Source organism: Megalops cyprinoides, chromosome 3, assembly GCF_013368585.1.
Source record: "Megalops cyprinoides isolate fMegCyp1 chromosome 3, fMegCyp1.pri, whole genome shotgun sequence".
Lineage (NCBI taxonomy): Eukaryota > Metazoa > Chordata > Actinopteri > Elopiformes > Megalopidae > Megalops > Megalops cyprinoides.
Window position 1 is genome coordinate 52469479 of NC_050585.1, and position 18590 is coordinate 52488068.

The 18590-nt window shown below is 46.4% G+C and overlaps 1 protein-coding gene across 1 annotated transcript; it reads right to left on the reverse strand.

Moving 5' to 3' along the window:
* Positions 1-3534: 3534 nt before the first annotated feature.
* Positions 3535-15431, reverse strand: LOC118774292 (splicing factor 1-like). Its single transcript, XM_036523534.1, has 12 exons — positions 15013-15431; positions 13517-13648; positions 10968-11043; positions 7713-7865; positions 6887-6976; positions 6427-6610; positions 5746-5861; positions 5090-5197; positions 4704-4887; positions 4370-4595; positions 4085-4246; positions 3535-3993 (listed from the first exon to the last, which is right to left on the reverse strand). The coding sequence occupies exons 1-12, from the start codon at positions 15278-15280 to the stop codon at positions 3662-3664; spliced, it is 2031 nt and encodes a 676-aa protein (XP_036379427.1). The 5' UTR covers positions 15281-15431; the 3' UTR covers positions 3535-3661.
* Positions 15432-18590: the final 3159 nt, after the last annotated feature.

The following is an 18590-nucleotide window of genomic DNA, read 5'->3' on the forward strand; positions in this document are numbered from 1 at the left end:
CTCCGCACGGACAACAGTTACTGCCCCACAGACTGTCAGTAATGCAGCATAGCATTGCAACCGCTCTGTAACTACAGGTGGAACAGGTCTGCACTCTGCACCGCAAGGTTCATCTTCAGTCACATAATAAGGCACACACACAACTCCATTCTGCAGCGAGCACTACGATGAGGGGAAAAATGAGTCAGAAACATTTGTTCTGTACAGATATAATCCCCTTTATTAAGGCAGTAAAAAGAAAAAATAAAATAAAAAAACAACCAATGTGTACACTAAATATGCATGTGTACTATATACATACAAAATTACCCATCTGCAGGGGCAACACAACATAGGGGCAGCCACACAGAAACCAAACTCCTGGTGTTAAGATCACAAAGCAAACCGACCAATAAGCAGCGATGCTGGTGACATCAGAGAAAGGAGTCAAACGGCCAGTGAAATGAAAACCTTAGGTGTGGAATAACTCACAAATCTCCATGTTCAAATGGATGTATTTTTTATGTACATCAAACAGGGAAAGTTAAATCACTTTTTGCAACCTGTTGGTGGAATCTGGTGGGTCTGGTCAGAAAAGCCAGCCTGGTTTGTACAAAAATTGTTTACAAACCTGTGCATCTTGATCACGTGCCCAAAAAACAACAAAAAAAGAGCTGAGACACAAAAAGTTCAGTTCAAAAACACGCCGAAATTCAAAAATTTGAGGGCTCTTACACTGAGGCAAAAGAAGAAAAGAAGGAAGAGAGACAATAAAGAATAGTGAGGTCCAGAAACTGGCACAGGAAGCCAACACTGCCGTTCAATTAAGCAAACAGCATCCATGGCATACTGGCAACCTAACTCTGGAGGCCAAATTCACCAGTTTAAGACAGTAAGTACTTCAGGGTCCCAAAGAGTGAAGGACAACCCCTCTAGGGCAAAAACCACATTTTATATTTTTAGAGATGATTTATTTATTTTTTTTTTTTTGGGGGGGGGGGGGGGGGGGTGTTGACTAAGAAAGAGATCCATTCACTTTACAACATGCATTCAATGCTGAAGAATTTAGAATGAGCTGTTAAAGGCTTCCTGAACTTTTTCCAAATACGATAGGCAAGAACAACATGTTTGCAACCATTTAAAAAAACTAAAACTGACTACCTTTAAAATAACTGTTTACAATTTACAAAATTAAACTCGGCAAATTCTTTATGCAAGAAGCAGACAAAAGGTTCTAGTTTTTCTAAGCAACAAAACTCAAATTTCATTCAATAATCAAAACAAATGTACAGCTGTAAAGAATATCAACACAGTAAGGATTATGTTAAGAAATCAGACTTGTTTACTTGTTTGTGCCAAAGCGTGACACTTCGTCTCTTTTGCAGCACATCACTGAGACTCCTCTGAAAAGTGTGATGGGCACAGTTTCACAGAAGCCAGTGCTTACAGCAGAATCATTCGCCATCAGCAGAATCAGGCTCTGAACTGGACAGTGACACAAAAATAAATGTCAGGCCTATCAGCGAGATGAAGCTCGGGTTGGGAACACCAGTGACAAAGCAACAGAAGCTGACCAGGCACCGCTCACTGGCCGCAGCTACTCAGCTGACCTTTTCTGCTGTTGAGCACCCCGAGTGGAGCAGCACTGGTACTGTGGGAGGCCCTCTCTATCAGTGAAGGAGGGAGGACTACTGCTGACCTGCCCTCTGGCTCAAGATACAAAACCTTCAGTCCAGGAGAGCCAGATCTGTTAAAAGGCAGTCTCTGCCTGCAGGTGAACGTTGTCTGAAAAGTGCCAAATATTTCTGCAATGCCGCACACCGAGAGTACGGAGGCAGGCAGGTAACGCTCAACACCTAAACACAACGTTTGACAGGGCACTGCAATGAAGGACCCGCCACACATGGGTCTAAAAGGCAGAGGAAAATACACATCTAACAGCTACATGACAGATCTACTCCAGACAAAAGCAAACCAGCTCCATCTCCTTTGACAGAGGGCAAATCTGACTGAATATTAAATGGTCTGGAGCTGTTCATGCCGTTTCCTGTCTTGTTCTTTAGAATTCAGCTTCATGTGAAGTGGTAAGTCAGAGCTGCCTTATGAACTAATGTGGGCATGTCTGCTCTCAGCTGTCCAGACGGATCCTAACACTTTCGTTCTGCGTAAGGATGATGTGCTGTACACAAAACGACTGTTTACTGCGGTTTCTTCACACCCCTTTTCCCCTGACGGAGAACGCCACATCCCCTGGACCACACTGTGAAATATTTCACAGACCATCCCTGAAGGGTTTTTGAAATTTGGTAAATTTAACTGAAAGCACAGTTACACTCCTTTCTTCAGAGTATGTTTTCGGTTTCAAAGAAGTCAGAAATAAAATTCTCTCTTATAATAAACAAGGAAGAAAACGATATTGTTTTATTCGTATTACATGAGTTTCAGTTTGTGTTGCTGAGTTTTTAAAATGTTGCAACAGAAATAAATTCCCAGTTTTTCCACAAGGGAGCAATGACTAAAGGGAGGGATCCTCAAAAGGACACCCTTCTAAACACGCACGCACTCACATACACACACCCACACATATACACCCACACATATACACACACACACACACACACAGCTCTCAAGTCAGTTCCCAGATCCACGCAGAAATCGGATTATCATCATTATTATTATCATCATCATTAAAGCAGTACGGTTCACCTGAAAGAAGGGAAAAAAAAAACATTTAAAAAATGGAACTGATTTAAACTGACTGTATTTGTGAACTCAAAATCTGGGGGGATCTGATGCAAATTTTTGGAATGAAACCCTAAAGCTACCAGTACACTCCATCATCAGTGAGTGCACCCACCTAAACAGCACTGGGGTATACTCGCACAGCATGAATGTCTACGATGGTAAATGCCCAACCCTCAAGAAAAAGTCACTAGGATAAGAAAATGTACAATTCAGTCACATTTATTTTCTCAGAGCAGTTTTCTAAACTAACTATACTTCTATACAAAAGGGTGAAAGGACTTGGGAAGAAATAGCCTCAACAGTGGGGTCGGGGGGGTTGGTTAGTAGGGAACTCTTGCTTGTAACCAGAAGGTTGTCGGTTCCAATCCCAGCTGGGGCATCTCTGTCATTTCCTTGAGCAACTGACTCAAAGCGACCTGCTTCAGTCAAATATTCAGCTGCGTAAATGGATTTTTTTGTTAAAAAAAAAAAAAAAAGTACCCCATGTAAGACCCCCGGATAATGACATCTGCTCAGTAAATACATAACATCGTAGAAAATAAACGCAACAAAAACAGATCTAAAGAGCATTCAGCTATCTTTGTCCCCTCCCGCTCTCCCTCTTAAAATGAACAACTTGGCAAATGTCATCACGGAAATACAGAAACTGAACTTGAACAGCTTATTTAAAAGAGTGGCCTACTGCGAGGCAGTCCCTGTGTGTGTGTGTGTGTGTGTGTGTGTGTCTGTGTGTGTGTGTGTGTGTGTGTGTGTCTGTGTGTGTGTGTCTGTGTGTGTGTGTGTCTGTGTGTGTGTCTGTGTGTGTGTGTGTCTGTGTGTGTGTGTGTGTCTGTGTGTGTGTGTGTCTGTGCTTGTGTCTGTGTGTGCATGTGTAGAAAACAGTGATAAGGGGCTGCCAGGACAGTACGCCTTACACGGATGCGAAGGTGGGTAGGGTTTAATTCTGCGGAGGTGGAGGGGGAGGGGCTGGCGGCATTCCAAAGGGGGGCATCCCTGGGACCCCCATCCCCATCATGGTGACAAAGTTAGTGGGGTCCATGGGCGGGGGAGGGGGCGGGGGGGCATACATCATGCCGGCTGATCCAGGGGGCGGGGGTGGGGGCGGGGGAGGGGCGCCGGGCGGCAGAGGAGGCTGGACTCCCGGGGGAGGGGGCACCAGGGACGGGGTGCCCATGGGCGGGGGCGGCTGGGCGGAGGCTCCGGCAGAGGACTGCTGCTGCTGCCAGGGGGGCAGAGTGCCGGAGCCCGGGCTGGAGGTGGTGATGGTGTCTGCAGGGAGGAGGAGAGAGCGGGCCGGTCAGTGTCAGATCACACGCAGCGGGCCAACACACGCACACGCAAAACACGGCCCGAAACTCACTCTGTTGCCACGGCAGCGGCGCGCTGGTCCCCATGCTGCTGGCAGGAGGGGGCGGGGGGGCCTGCTGTTGCCATGGAGGCAAGGGAGCAGACGGAGGAGGCGGCGGCTGGCCGTTGGGGGGAGGCGGAGGCGGCGGCATCAGGCCCATAGGGGGCAGCAAACCTGCAGGAAGACCGGGGGAACAGGGAAACGCACGTGCATCCTGGGTTAGCGTCACAGCGTCACAACCCCACGGACATTTTCAAACAAACCTGAAGCAGGGACGGTTGCAGAGCAGACACTCACCCATGGGAGGGGGCCCGTGCGGGCCGGGACCCTGGTTCATCGGGGGCGGCGGGGGCTGCATCCAGGGGGGAGGGGGCCCGTTGTGACTGGGAGGCATAGGGTGCCCCCCCATGTTGGGCACGGGGGGCGGAAAGCTGTGGTGTCCCCCGTGGCTGCTGGGGCCGCCGTGCATGCTGGGAAAGTGCCGGTTCTCAGAGGGGCCGGAGTTCATCCAGGGGGGGCGGCTCTGTGAGGGGGGGGGGGGGAGACCGGAGAGGAGTGGGATTAGCATCAGCTCCAGCGCCGGCCTGCGGAGGCCGAATGCTCAGAGCGGCCAGCAGGGGGCGGCACTCACCGGTGGGGCCTGGCTGCTGCTCTGCCCTGAGCCGCGAGGGCCACTGGGGGGGTTGTGGGAGGGGCCACCGCTGGAGGACGGGACAGGGGCTTCCCCCAGCTCTGCCATGAGGGACAGGTACTCCTTATCCATGCGCGCCCGGTCCTGTGCTGACTGTGGCTCCCCCGCCCTGGGGGTGAAAGTACTGCAGAGGGGTTAGACCAGCCTTTTCCAGAATACTGGGGGAGTATTTTTAGGAGCCCTGACTTCACAGGTATTTAGGAGTCCTCATATGCTCTCTGAGCAGGTTAAGAATAGCCAGCAGCTGGCTGTGATGGAAGGAGGCACCAGTTAAACCAGAAAACATGTCACACACCAGCAGGTAACTATATATCAGCTGCAGGTACCTGGTGAACTTGCAGTCAGAGGAGATGTGCCCCGCGCCTCCACACTTGGTGCAGACGGTGGTGTTGGTGATGCTGCGAGGTTCTGAACTCTGCCAGGGCCTGAGAATCCTGGGGGTTACAGACAGCAACATCCATTATCCACACGCTACAGCTAACACACACAGCAACATCCATTATCCACACGCTACAGCTAACACGCACAGCAACATCCATTATCCACACGCTACAGCTAATACACACAGCAACATCCATTATCCAATCACTACAGCTAACATGCACAGCAACATCCATTATCCACACGTTACAGCTAACATGCACAGCAACATCCATTATCCACACGCTACAGCTAACATGCACAGCAACATCCATTATCCACACACTACAGCTAACACGCACAGCAACATCCATTATCCACACGTTACAGCTAACATGCACAGCAACATCCATTATCCACACGCTACAGCTAACATACAAACAGAAACATCCATTATCCACACTCCCCAGCTAACACGCACAGCAACATCCATTATCCACACTCCACCGCTAACATACAAACAGAAACATCCATTATCCACACTCCACCGCTAACATACAAACAGAAACATCCATTATCCACACTCCCCAGCTAACACGCAGGTGTCTCCAGGTGACAGCACCTGTTGTCATCCTCGCGCAGAGTGCCGTTGAGCCTGGCCAGCTCCCTCAGCTGCATCTTGCGCAGGTCGTTCTGGTCCTCAGGGGTCTCAATGCCCTGCTTCAGAATGTTCCGGATCTGCACCGAACGAACACACACACACACAAACACACACACACAAACACACACAGGAGTCAGTCCCCACTGCAACAGCCTCACAAAAACCCAGTCACGCTGAAGAAATAACGCAGAATGTGGCAGTCAAACGCCTGCAGGTCATTCTGATAACCCTGAGGAGTGAGGACCCAACAGCTACGTAACTGATGCGTGCCATCCTCTTCTGTTCCGTGACTGTTTAGGACCAATGCAACCAAAGCAGTGCCCAGCAGAGGGCAACTGTGACAGGACCCAGCAGTGATGGAGGTATTCATTGCCGTCTTTGGTTCATTTAGCATGAATACACCCAACTGAGGGGTGCCGTGCTTCGACTGACGGAAAACCAGCTTCGCGCCTACAGCTGGTTATAGCACTTTAATCTCGCCTTTTATGCATGCTAGTTCACCTTGGTATTGCACTTTGACCCCCACCCCCCCTTATGTAGCTTTTGCTCTGTGAGCCGCTGTGGTTATTGTGAATGGAAGAACAGGGCAAGAACAGAGGTAAATTCAGGGGACAGGATGGCGCCGCCTGGCGGCCAGCTCACCTGCTCCACAGCCTTCTTGACGTTCTCCATGGTGTTGGCGGTGACCAGGGCGTGCAGCGGCTCGTCCTCCCCCGACAGCATCTGGCCGTCCTTGCGGCCCACCTTGCCCTCCTTCACCGAGCCCTTCCCGCGGATCATGATCTTCGCACAGCACTCCTTCTCGATGTTCTTCAGGGTGTTACCACTGCAGGACAGCAGGGGGCGCCTTTAGACAAGGGCTTAGAGCAGGGGGCTTGCCCGGAGCACAGCCCAAACCACTTTAAAAATGAAAATGCTCACATTTTCTAGTCAGACCACCTTGATTTCTTCGAGCACAGCTGAGAAAGCTGCTTAGAGCATTCTCTCTCTGAGTGTTACATTTTATCTGTGAGCCAATCGCTACGTACAGCTTTAAAACAGCACAGAGGAAACCACTCTGCAGGCTCCCCTCTTCCCGGCCGGATAATCCCTGCTCACTCACCGCGGTCCGATCAGCAAGCCCACAAAGTTGATCTCTGGATACTCGTCCTGAGGGATCATCACTTTGTCATTGACTCTGGTGGCCGGAGGCCTAAGGAAAGGACATGCAATCAACACTGAGGTATCAAAATTATACTATACATTGCTTTTATTGTCTAGTCTACATTTATCCAACACTCTCGAGTCTGGTTTCGAACACTAAACATCTCTGCTTTCACTATGCATCCTGATATTCCACGAATGATTAACGGCAGGAGAAAGACTTTGTAATGACAGGTGGAAATTACTGGAAGTCACGTGACACTTTATGCCCTCTTGTTGAGCTGACACATCTCAGCCTTCTCTAGTCCACTTTCTGAACTGCGATACGCATTCAGTTTATTGCTTTACTGCTCCGCGTCTCAGGCAGATGGACACGGACACAGGTGTGGGACAGGTGTAACACAGGTGTGGGACAGGTGTAACACAGGTGTGGGACAGGTGTAACACGTGTGAGAGAGGGCTTAGGGTCTCAGGCAGATCGACACGGACACAGGTGTGGGACAGGTGTAACACGTGTGCGAGAGGGCTTAGGGTCTCAGGCAGATGGACATGGACACAGGTGTGGGACAGGTGTAACACAGGTGTGGGACAGGTGTAACACAGGTGTGGGAGAAGGCTTAGGGTCTCGGAGGGATGGACACAGACACGGTGCAGCCTGTGGGACAGGTGTAATATGTGTGGGACAGGGCGAAAGGTCCCAGGTGGATGAGTACGGACACAGCGCAGACTGTGGGACAGGTGTAATACAGGTGTGGACAGGTGTGGGAGTCGGCCGGGGGCCCTACTTGTAATCGGCGGGGGGCTTGAACTCGGGGTTCAGCCGGACCATCTCAGTGATGAGGGCGTGCCGCTCCTCCTCCAGCTTCTTGCGGGTGCGGTACTCCCGGGTGTTCAGCCTCTTGCCCTCGCTGTTGTAGATGGGCTCCGGGGAAGGAGACCTGGAGGGGCCACAACGACAGGACAAACAGAATTAACTCCCCCTTCACAAGAACAAGGACCAGTCCTTACCTAACTAGCCTGGAGACATTTCACACAAGTACACAGAGAGGCAGGTTTATTGCTATGATTCAAAGGAGAGAACACTGCCTAGGGACAGCTTTTGATTTTCATGAGGGTGGGGGGTGTCAGGTTGGAAAAAAAAGCAGGTTTACACAAACTGGGGGTGTGGAGTGAGGAAGCTGTTTTGGACGGCCCTGTAGAAGAAATGACAATACAAGCTACTCGGATCCAAGTCTGCACAGTATGAAACAGGTGTCCCTTTTCCCCCCAAAACAGGGGTGCTAATGCCACCGAATAGACAGTACAAAACACTAATCGGGGCTGGGCCAAACACACACAGAAATAACTGAGAAGACTCATGTCTTTGCCACCGCACTCCATAACCCTGCATGACCTGGGAAACACTACATGGTGGCATCATCTGTCCATTCTGCACTTTCACTGACAGTCGTGGCAGGTCTGGGGTCAGCTAAATCTGCCTCAGGGGAGACTCAAAAGGGACGGCTCTCAAGGTTTCCTGTCACATCAGGTTATCCTGTCTACAGGATATCACAAATCAAAGACAGGTTCTTCCTACAAGAGAAATGTCAGCACTGGCAGGTTGTGGAAATATCTGACGGTCAGAGCGCTGGCTGCATCGTCGGGTGATGTTGGACGCTGGAGGCCGAGTGCTTGCAAACCTGTTCTGCTGCTAGAGAAGGCTTTGCGCCTGAAAAGGGTTAGAGTTGAGGGGGTTAGGGTGAGAGCGGTTTACTGTCATTACATATGCCAGGCCCATCACGCTCAAAATGAGATTTTGCTGCTGGCACCTTGAAAACCATTTAGAAATGAGTCAAATAGGAGAAAGACCACCTCTAATTAGCTGAAAAATCCACAGTGAGAAGCTGAAATGTGCCGGTTGTTTTTATGTGCCCTTTTCATAAATTCAGGAACGGGTGAATATCAAAGTTCCTGGAAGTTCTGAGGCTTTCGGTGCAGCTGCACATCCTCTTACAGAGCTGTTCACATTTCATAAAGGGGGGAATGAATAAGCTGGGAGAATACTGTGAGTTCAGCAGAGCTGCGGCATAAACCACCCCTTTACGAACACACTCTTCCTGTACGAGAGCGCTACTGCCGCACAAATGTTGACAGAGTTCAGGTGCATTCAGCAGTTTGGATGGTGTATTCTTGCAGCCAGATCACCCCCCCAATTCCAGTCCAAAATCAGCTGTGCTTTCTTCCAGCAGGGAGCTCTGGGATACTGTCATCTGTGGGCTTGACCTCTGACCTTCCACCCTCTTATGAGGATGATTAAAAAAAATCACCACCAAAGCAATAATGAGTGTAAAGGAAGTCAAGTTTTAAAGTTAAGATTAGACTCGGTTTGAATTGGGAGAGGGGGGAAGAAAACCTGCTGGGAAACTGATGGTTCTCCTTGAGTTCAGTCAAAAAAAACAGTCAAGAAAAACAGGGGGGTCAAACACTCTTCCAGAACATGCAGTCTAAGTTGCTGAGTTACATGCCTAAAACAGCTACCACTGTTCAGCATTATTCTTCCCATGAATAATGGCATTTACACAAACCACAGGGTGAGAACTGATGGTTATGGTTATAATAGCTTAATGCTTTACTTCAGAAAAGTTCACCGATAAACACCGACTTACCAGACAGAATCTATTTCAAATTTTTATAAGACCTTGAAGGTGCTGTGCATTAGAGGCAAACTGATTACTATCATGGAATAAATATGGAATTTTTAAATTTGTACAATCATGAGTTACAAAGTAGCTGTAAGTAAATATTGTTTCCATGTTTTCAAAATAATACAGTTTTAGGGATTTTAAGCCAGAATTTCAACTGCAAAACACCCTCAAGCTTCCACCAAGAACAATCATATAAGAATTTACTTTACCTGACTTGAATTGTATTTAAAGTGAATAAAATGTGGAACGCAAAATATGAGATTAAAAGTTAAAGCGTTAAATGAGATAACCTGCCTAAAACAACAAGTGGCTGTATCATTACCTATCATCAGTGATGTCACACAAAGTTGCACTTTTCAAGAAGTCTTGCTCTATTTTCACGCACAGTGAAGCCCCGACATTTTCTGGTTATATCTCTCAACATTCCCCCGGTCACTTACCAGGGTTTATTTTAAGATGTAAACAAGGAGAAAAACAGTTCAATTCAAAAGGCAGAAATCAAGAAGAAAATCTGAGTTTAGTCTAGTTTAGTTTAATCTGAGTTTGACTGTGCCAGACCAGAGTCTTACCCCTGTCCAAAAGAGGGCAGCATTATTATATCCAATACAGGCTACCCAGACTAACCGGCTCCTGGTTTATATGCTTGTCTTGAAAGTTAGCTACATACCAGCAGATAACAATGGTAACAAATCCCTGCTACACTAACCAGTGACAATTTAAGCAGAATTACTAAATGAAATCTGTATGCTAGCTAGCTAAAGTAGGTATCTCAGAGGTAGCTAGAAAGTAACAAGCCACCGAGGAAGAAAGCCGGTTTAAACCGAAAATGAGGGGGCTTAGGTACAGCCTAAATCATCTCAGAAAATGACGGGAGGCAATTTGCCCCCCCATTATCGCTATAAACTGTACCTTCATTAGAACTTCAAGTTCAAAGGAGCATGGAAGTGCTCATGTGGAACCGAAAAACATGTTTCCGAGGATCAGGAAGCAGCACTGAATGACTGAATGAAGATCTGTCCTTCAGGGAGCTGGGTTCCCCAAGAGAGGGAGCAATTAAGCCACAGCCTTCAAAGGGATCACCTATTCATGCATGAATCCCATTCTTGTGCCAATGCACCTTTACAAAAAGCATACACGCCTAGGAATGTTTGGCTTGCAAGTCAAGCAGGTGAAACAGAGGGGAAAAAACAGTAGTTGTCCACCTCAATCGATGGGAGCAGCAAGTCAATGTGTGCGTGCTGTACCAAGCTCCCCCTTCCTCATCTAGTGCTAGCGTACTGATGCCCAGAAGCCAAAGACATTTCTGATTTAGGTAAAGAAAACGTTACTGTTGGTGGGTTAAAAGGATTTCCCGACCTTTCCTCTGGGTTTACAGGGATTTCCAGGTCTCCAGTGCGAAGCTTGCGACTCAGGTCTTCGATCTGCAGTTGGACTAGGAGAAACCAGGTTAGGAAAGAAAACAAGGACGGGGAAGAGAGATATGGTTACCAGCAAACAACAAAACCAGAACAAAACCAAAGAAGAGAGAGAAACATTCAACACTGGATTAAAAAAAAAAAAACACCAAATGAGCACTGTTCAGACATCTACTGAAAAGTGTTAAATGAATGGACAAGAAATAAGGCAGGTCAATATGAAAAGCAAAAAGACTGAAATTATGAAGAATCAGAACAAGAAAACATGTTTCCGAATATTCTGATGTAAAACCCTTCTCCATTCACCAAAACGCTTACAATGTGCCCTGAGCCACTGCAGACACAAATTTTTCAATCATCCACATGAAAGGATTTCATATGATAGACCACTGAATTTTATCATTTGTTATGCGTTACCAACTTCAAAACAACTAGCATGAGAAGTAGCTAACCATTTAAAAGAACAGATGGCAGAGATTTAGCTTTGTGGTGATGGAGGAGGATTTTAACCCTTATTTAACATCTTGCATCAAAAACAAGGTTCCACAGATGCCCGTCTGTCCAGTTCAAGCAGTGCCCACACCCTGGCCCAATCTTTACAACACAGTCCCAGTATACAGAAACAGCACCCCAATCTACTTCAGCGGTTAAACGGCTTCTGTGTAACACGGAATCCTACTCCACTTGTCACACAGAAAGCCGTTTCATAGTTGAAGCAGAAGCCTGTCGGTCAAAACCCTGACTGCTGACCATCTCTCTACCCAGTCATATCAAAGGAAGATAACAGCAATAACTACATGCTAACATAGTAATCTTTGATCTGCTAGAGGTCACACCACAGAACATTTTTAATTCAATGCACTTGTCAATAAACCCCTTTCAGGAACTCCATCTCTTTCCCAACCCCGGAATCATGTTTTTAAAGCACTGTTCATTTATACAGTTTATTGCCGGCACACTATTGGCATGGGTGTGTTTGTGTATATATACACACACAGGTACACACACGCTCAGAGTCCCTATCATTCAAGGCAATCCCGCTAGTACAGATCGCTGTGGTGTGACCACTTGAACCTGAGCAGCTGGTGTACTGATCGTGAAGCGTGGCCGGGTCTATCATTTTCAGTGTGACCACGGGTTGAAAGAAGGAGATCACAATGTTACAACACATGCACGTCACCTCCTATTCACACCAGCTGTTCGCACACATACATCTTTTCCTGAATGATTTCCATGGATTCTGCATGATGGCTACCAGTGTTACTGTAAGAGCCGATCTGGAAAAGATAGCTTCAAGTCTCACAAACTAAGCATTCACAGCACTGAGCTCTGTTCAGTAATGAAACCCCTTCGGCATTCAAAGTCCTAAACCCAACTGAGGATCTTCCCATTGCTGTCAGTTAAAGTGTTCAGTTGCAAAAACAGTTTATCACCCTGAAGAGCTAATTCTAAAGGATCAATATGAAGACAAAGTTATTTCCATGTACTGAAAATACCAGTGACCTTCTCCTTTCCTTTCGACATTGAACTTGTTTGTACAGGTTGTTGTTAAAGCAACCAATTTAATGCTTGAGCATGAACGGAGACCCTTTGCATGCAAACTTAGAGGACAGATTTTAAAAAAGCACAGGCAAAGATGCAATAACCAGTGAAAGTATCTACATGTACACGTCAGACAACACTTTCAGAGGCACTGGTTTATTCATTTTTTGCTTGTGGATGGCGAGTGGCACGCAGTCAAAGCCACAACCCCAGATGCTATTGCTGAACACATTTTGGCAAACTCCTTCAGGAAAAAAAAACCATTTCACATCATGTACCAACAACTTAGTATTACTCAACAGTGGGTTAGAATCACTGAGTTGAATGTCATCAGTAAGCGCTTTTTTACTTTCCAAATGTACCTGATTTCAGCGTAAATGGGCTCTAACAAGGTTAGAAACATACCGCCTACTCCCAGGACCGAGTCCACTTAGTGTGGTTTACAGAACCCACACCAAGGCACAAGTCAGGAATGCAAAGGGGTGCAGATATTAGCAGTGGACATCCATGCTACACTGCACCATAAGAGACTAATCACTGTAAGAACAGCTCCAGTCCCGGTTCTAAAGGATTGGAGACCAAACCATCCCCCTGACTAACTCCTTCTCTAAAAAGCAAGACTATTGGATAATCTCATAATTACTGACAATGAAGACAGCCATATATTTTAGATAATACAGGTGACTGATATCAATTCCGAAATTGCAAAACAAACAAACAAATAAATGAATACCAAGCAATACCACTGAGCCACATTAAGCACTTACTGATGACATTCAGCCCAAACAAGCAGCATCTCCCAATGTGGTGCAGCATGGAAAAAGTCAAGATTAGAGAACCCCCTCAATCACAGCTGAACAGAGGAATGAGCTGGGTCTATGGCAGGATGTACAGGTCATCTTCGCCACATCTGAGAGCTCAGAGAGAGGGGAGGATGGGGGTAGTTACCTATGTAAGCTCTCTCCTGCTCGCGAGTGAGGCCGGGGGGGATGATGGTGGGCATTCCCGGGATCACGGTCTTCTGGTCGGGAGTCTCGCTGCTCCAGCGGCTCCTCTTCCGAGCTTTCTTTGACCCAGAATCTGACAGAGAGCAGAGACGGCGACGGTTCAGCTATTAGCATCCTTACTAGCATTCTTCGCATCCTTACTAGCATTCTTCGCCAATACAGACTGTCTGACAGTCTTTACATTTACATCAGTTAGTTTTTTTTACCATTTTACCCATTTATACAGTTGGATATTTACTGTTGGTTAAGTGCCTTCCCCAAGGGTACCGCAGCGCCCCGGCGGGAATCAAACCGACAACCTTTCTGTTACGAGTCCTGCTCTTTAACCACTATGCTACTCTGTCTAACATGAACGCTGGTAATAAGGGAATGGGAACTGTGATACCGTACGTGCACAAGACCCAGCTATCAAAACCTGCACGTGATGCATGCATTCAGAGGACAGCACTTTTTTCATTCATTACAGACTAAGCATGCATAAATCCACGCTGGATCAAACACACAGCACAGCATCTCCACTGAAAACGCCGTTTTGCTGATGTGCGAGAATAAGCCATCTGTACAACACACGCAACAGACCGTTGAGTTAAGGAATATTACAAATGCAAGAAATGCAGAAACTGTCATCATGACTCTCACGATGAGAGCAAATATTCCAGTCCCCTACTTCCATTCCGAGATGGATTTTATTCCAGTGGCCGTTACCTTGCTAGACTTCGTAGATCTAACATGCCAACGCAGACCAACGCTGACAACAAGCTAACGGTCACATGATGTCACTTACACCTAAGTTATTCAATGACAAGCTCAATCAAACCTGGCTAATTAACATTATTTCAGCGGAAACCACCATAATTCACCATAAACGGCCATTCGCAACGCACGCAAACTAAGTTTCATGGCTTGATCCATACAGTGTAGCACAGTGGGAACGAGAAGGGCTCGTAACCGAAAGGTTGCCGGTCAGATCCCCCGCAAGGAAACTGCTGCTATATCCTTGGGAAAGGCACTTAACCCACAACTGGCTTACTAAATATCCAGCCACATAACATTTACAAAAACTAACCTGTGCAAGGTGTTCTGGATAAGAGCATCTGCTAAAAGACAATGTAATGTACTGATGCCAGTTAACCAAGACGCTTACTAACAGCAGCAATATGCCGGGTAGCTAGATAGCTCTGGAATCTAAGATAAACGGCTACCTAGCCCATGCAAATACAATAATTTAAGGTCGCCAGGTTAACTAGCTAACGGAGAAAAACTAATTCCTGTGCGAAGAGCGTACTCATTTCGCCGATCTGTGCGTGAATACGGACAAGCTGGCTAGCGCTGAACTGTAACACTGGCGTCACGGGCCCGATTAACGTTAGCTAGCCGGCCTATCCGTGCTGTTGCGTAGCTAAATGGTTAGCTTAGCACGCTTAGCTAGCTACTTACCTCCACCTGACGGAGACTGCATCCCGACTCCTTGCTGCGACTGCTGCGCCTGTTGCTGCGAGAACCCGGACACCGCCGAGGAAAACTGGTGCGATGACTGGGAGAAAGGAGCCGGGGGCGGCGGCTGCTGGAAGTTAGGCGGTGGGAAAGGCACCGGAAGGCCGGGCGAAGCCATCAGCCCAGCGCCAGGCCCGGCTTCGAAGCCTCGCTTGGCGCCGATACTCGGGTGCAGCTTCCCCAGCGGGGTCGCGTTAGCTCCCGTTGCCATTTCAGAAAGAAAGAAATATATTCTTTCGAAACCAAGTTTAAAAGTTTCAAAATGTAGCTACAACAGGCCGTGCTCTTTGAACTCGAAAGACTTCAAACGAAAGACGACGGTCGCCTCGCACTTCTTTCCCGCAGTTCGTGAAGTTAGTGTGGCGTCAACGAGTCACACAAAGAAGGACGGCCCACCACACTGCGGTCTTCTATTGGAGGAATACACTGCCAATCTAACACTGTTCTATTTTTATTGGACAGTCTTGAAGCGCCCCCTCTTACGCAATTTCCTTTCTGTCTCGGTAAGATTGGATCGAAGATTCTTCAGCGATAAAAAAAGATGTCAGCCCCGTTCCTGCGTTGAAAAATCCTGTACCTGCCCAAGATGAAAACACTCACCGGAACTTCTTATCCTAAAAAGGAAGTCAAGAAAAGTGCCTTTTCTCCCCTGTAATAAAGGGTCCCTGATGGCTTTATTCTTGTTGAAAGATCGTAAGGCCGCAATGGTAGGCAAGGTAGACGGGACAGCAGGAATTAGGAGTGTGTGTCCAGCGTTTCTGCTTTCTTATTGAAATTAAGGCGATTTAGCCATTACGTGCAAAGTAATCATTTTTCATCCCCCTGGCTGCGGTCTGTTTCACCGAGTAGTAATATAAAAGGAGCGCTTTCCGGATGGATTATGGAAGACGAGGGTCATTACTGTCAAAATTAAAGTGGATGAAACGTGACTAAAAAGGCCAATGTGGATTTTGAAGAATAATATCACACTCTCACCGGAGTGTGTGATACATTTATCTTAATATTTTAAACGGCATTATACATTGGTAACACTGTGACTCAAGAGGACACGTCTACAATTCTCCTGCATTTGTGTTCTGACGCATATGCTAAACGTCTGTCGGGAGAAAATTTACTCCAACAACCTTGATGTTTTAAGTGTTACAATTATAGATAAACAACGTTTGAAATAAAGTCCCAGGGTCTTGTTAACCCTTGAATGCTACACAGCATGGCCATGCTATGAAATTGCTCAGTTGCAGTTTTATTGTTCAGACCAGGAAAGCATAACCTTTTGAGGAGCAGCGTTTTGTAATTGCCTGCGCGGGAGGTGAAAGGGATACACGGCTTCTGTCCTCCATCTAGAAGGTTCTGGTTAGTACTGGACTGGGCTGACTGTGAGTGTTCCGCTTTGGAAGACACCTCTTCAATAATGTTCATAATGAAACGGCAAACTAGAACAGTTGTCGGTTTTACAAGTGCAGAGAATTTTTAATGTGGAAAGCACAGAACTGTCATATCTCTTCCATATATTAAAAAAGGTATGCCGCTATTCTCCTGGTGCCAATGTTATCAGGAGTACATAAGTCTGAACCAGACACTGGTGCAAGGCACTGTGGGAGATCACCTAAAAAAATATTCCATAGAGTGAACCTGCATGTAGACACCTTTTATATCAGTAGGCCACAGAGATCACCTCTGGTTTTGTAAATAGAAAAAACATCTAAAAGTGGACCTCAGGGAAGGTTCCTCTCATATGAGCATGTTATCCAAAGGCCAACCTGGGAGACTCAACCTAGCCTTCAGCTCAGCTTTCTAATTTTGACTCTCTCTCTCAGCACACAACAAACTGAAGCGAAAAACACCTGTATTCAATTACCATTAATCAGGCAGATGGGCTAATCAAGCTGTTCACATGGTTCACAAGATACAAAGACAAGCAAAGACAATCACAAATCAACAATTAACCTGTTAAGATGAAATTTATTGACATGGCCAAGGTTTTGGCAAGGTTGAAAATGGAAAGACAAGATCCTTAAGCATTCAAACAATCAACAATTTAACAATGAACAGTTCTGGGGGGAAGGTGAAGGCTCTCACAGTCTTCCCCTGGCTGTTGCTAAGGCTGTGCTCTTGAGCTGAGAAGCTACATACGTGTTTAATGTCAGCTGTGAAGTTCACACACCCATGCCTTCAGATTAGCTCTGCATTTGAGGCACAGGTGCTATTAAGTTAATGATTTATACAAATGGAGATGTGACACTCAATACAGTACTCAAATATTAGCCTCAGTATGAAATGTTCCTTCATGTTATTACATGTTGTAACACAATTCAACTACATTTGTTTATTCGTGATTCATGTCTCCAGAAAGCAAGTACCGCAGGCATAGGTGAGACCTGAGACTGCTGCCGTTGGTCCCGCTGTGCAGGTCAAACGGGTGGCTCAGGCCTTGAACATGTGAGGGAGGGTTTGTTTTCTGTAGGATTTGCCACTGCACTCCCACGTGCTCATTCATCTTCACTTCAGGGGGGAAGCTGTAGTTAGTCAGTGTGGAAGTCAGTGAATGTAGGCATTAGTCATTTACTGTTAAAGAAATAGCTTGACACCACTTTGGCCAAAGGTTGTATGTTCAAACAGCATTTTTCTTGAACACAAACTACATGGTTTTGACATTAAAAGCAATGTTTTAACAAAGACCTGAAACCTTAACACACAGACCTAAGGTGAGCGTTGAGCTTTTGGCAGAAGGAAGGGTTGTGCCTGTCGGTGTTTCTTTGGTAGAACAGTTTCTGCAGTAACAAGGTTTCACCACTAGTGAATGCAAAAAAAGCCAACTGATCTCTTGCAGCTGACTGTTCCTATCAACACAGAATTTACCCACAAAAATTAAATACATAATCAATTTAATTAACCAAGTCTGTTTTGTTCATAATCTGTAATGTTGTGCGTGGAATAGCAATTCTGTACCGACATGTTGCAAAGATTTGGATCATCAAAAACTGCATTGCTCCCTGCCAGATACTGCGGCACCCATACTGATTTGATCTGTCAGAGTTTGCAAGTTCCCACAGGAACTTCAGTACTTCAGCTTCAGTGTGGTCTGAAGATAAACATTTACATTGCTATGGTCATTGTGTTCCCCCTATAAATAGTAGTTAGCAAATGGGTCTTCCATGGGTCAGTAGAACCAAAAAAGTGAAGTAAGTTGAAACCACGGCAAACTTGTTTTAAATGCGGTACCACAATCAGTGGCGTTACACATGGGTTCCACAAACTGTAAGACAGAGTGGTGTACTATGTATGCTGTCTGTCAGGAAGCAATGAAACTAAAGGTTTTCAGATACTGGTACAGGTACAAAGGGTTTATTCTGCATCATGACTGAGGTTGTAGAAGTCATCTATTGGCTGACCTATGACCTGGAAACACAATATTAATTTTTACTGAAACTTGCAAGAAGATTGTTTTCCATTGCAAAAACTACAAAGAATGACCCATACTGTATTTTTACCACAACGTGAAACATCTGAAGACTTTATTT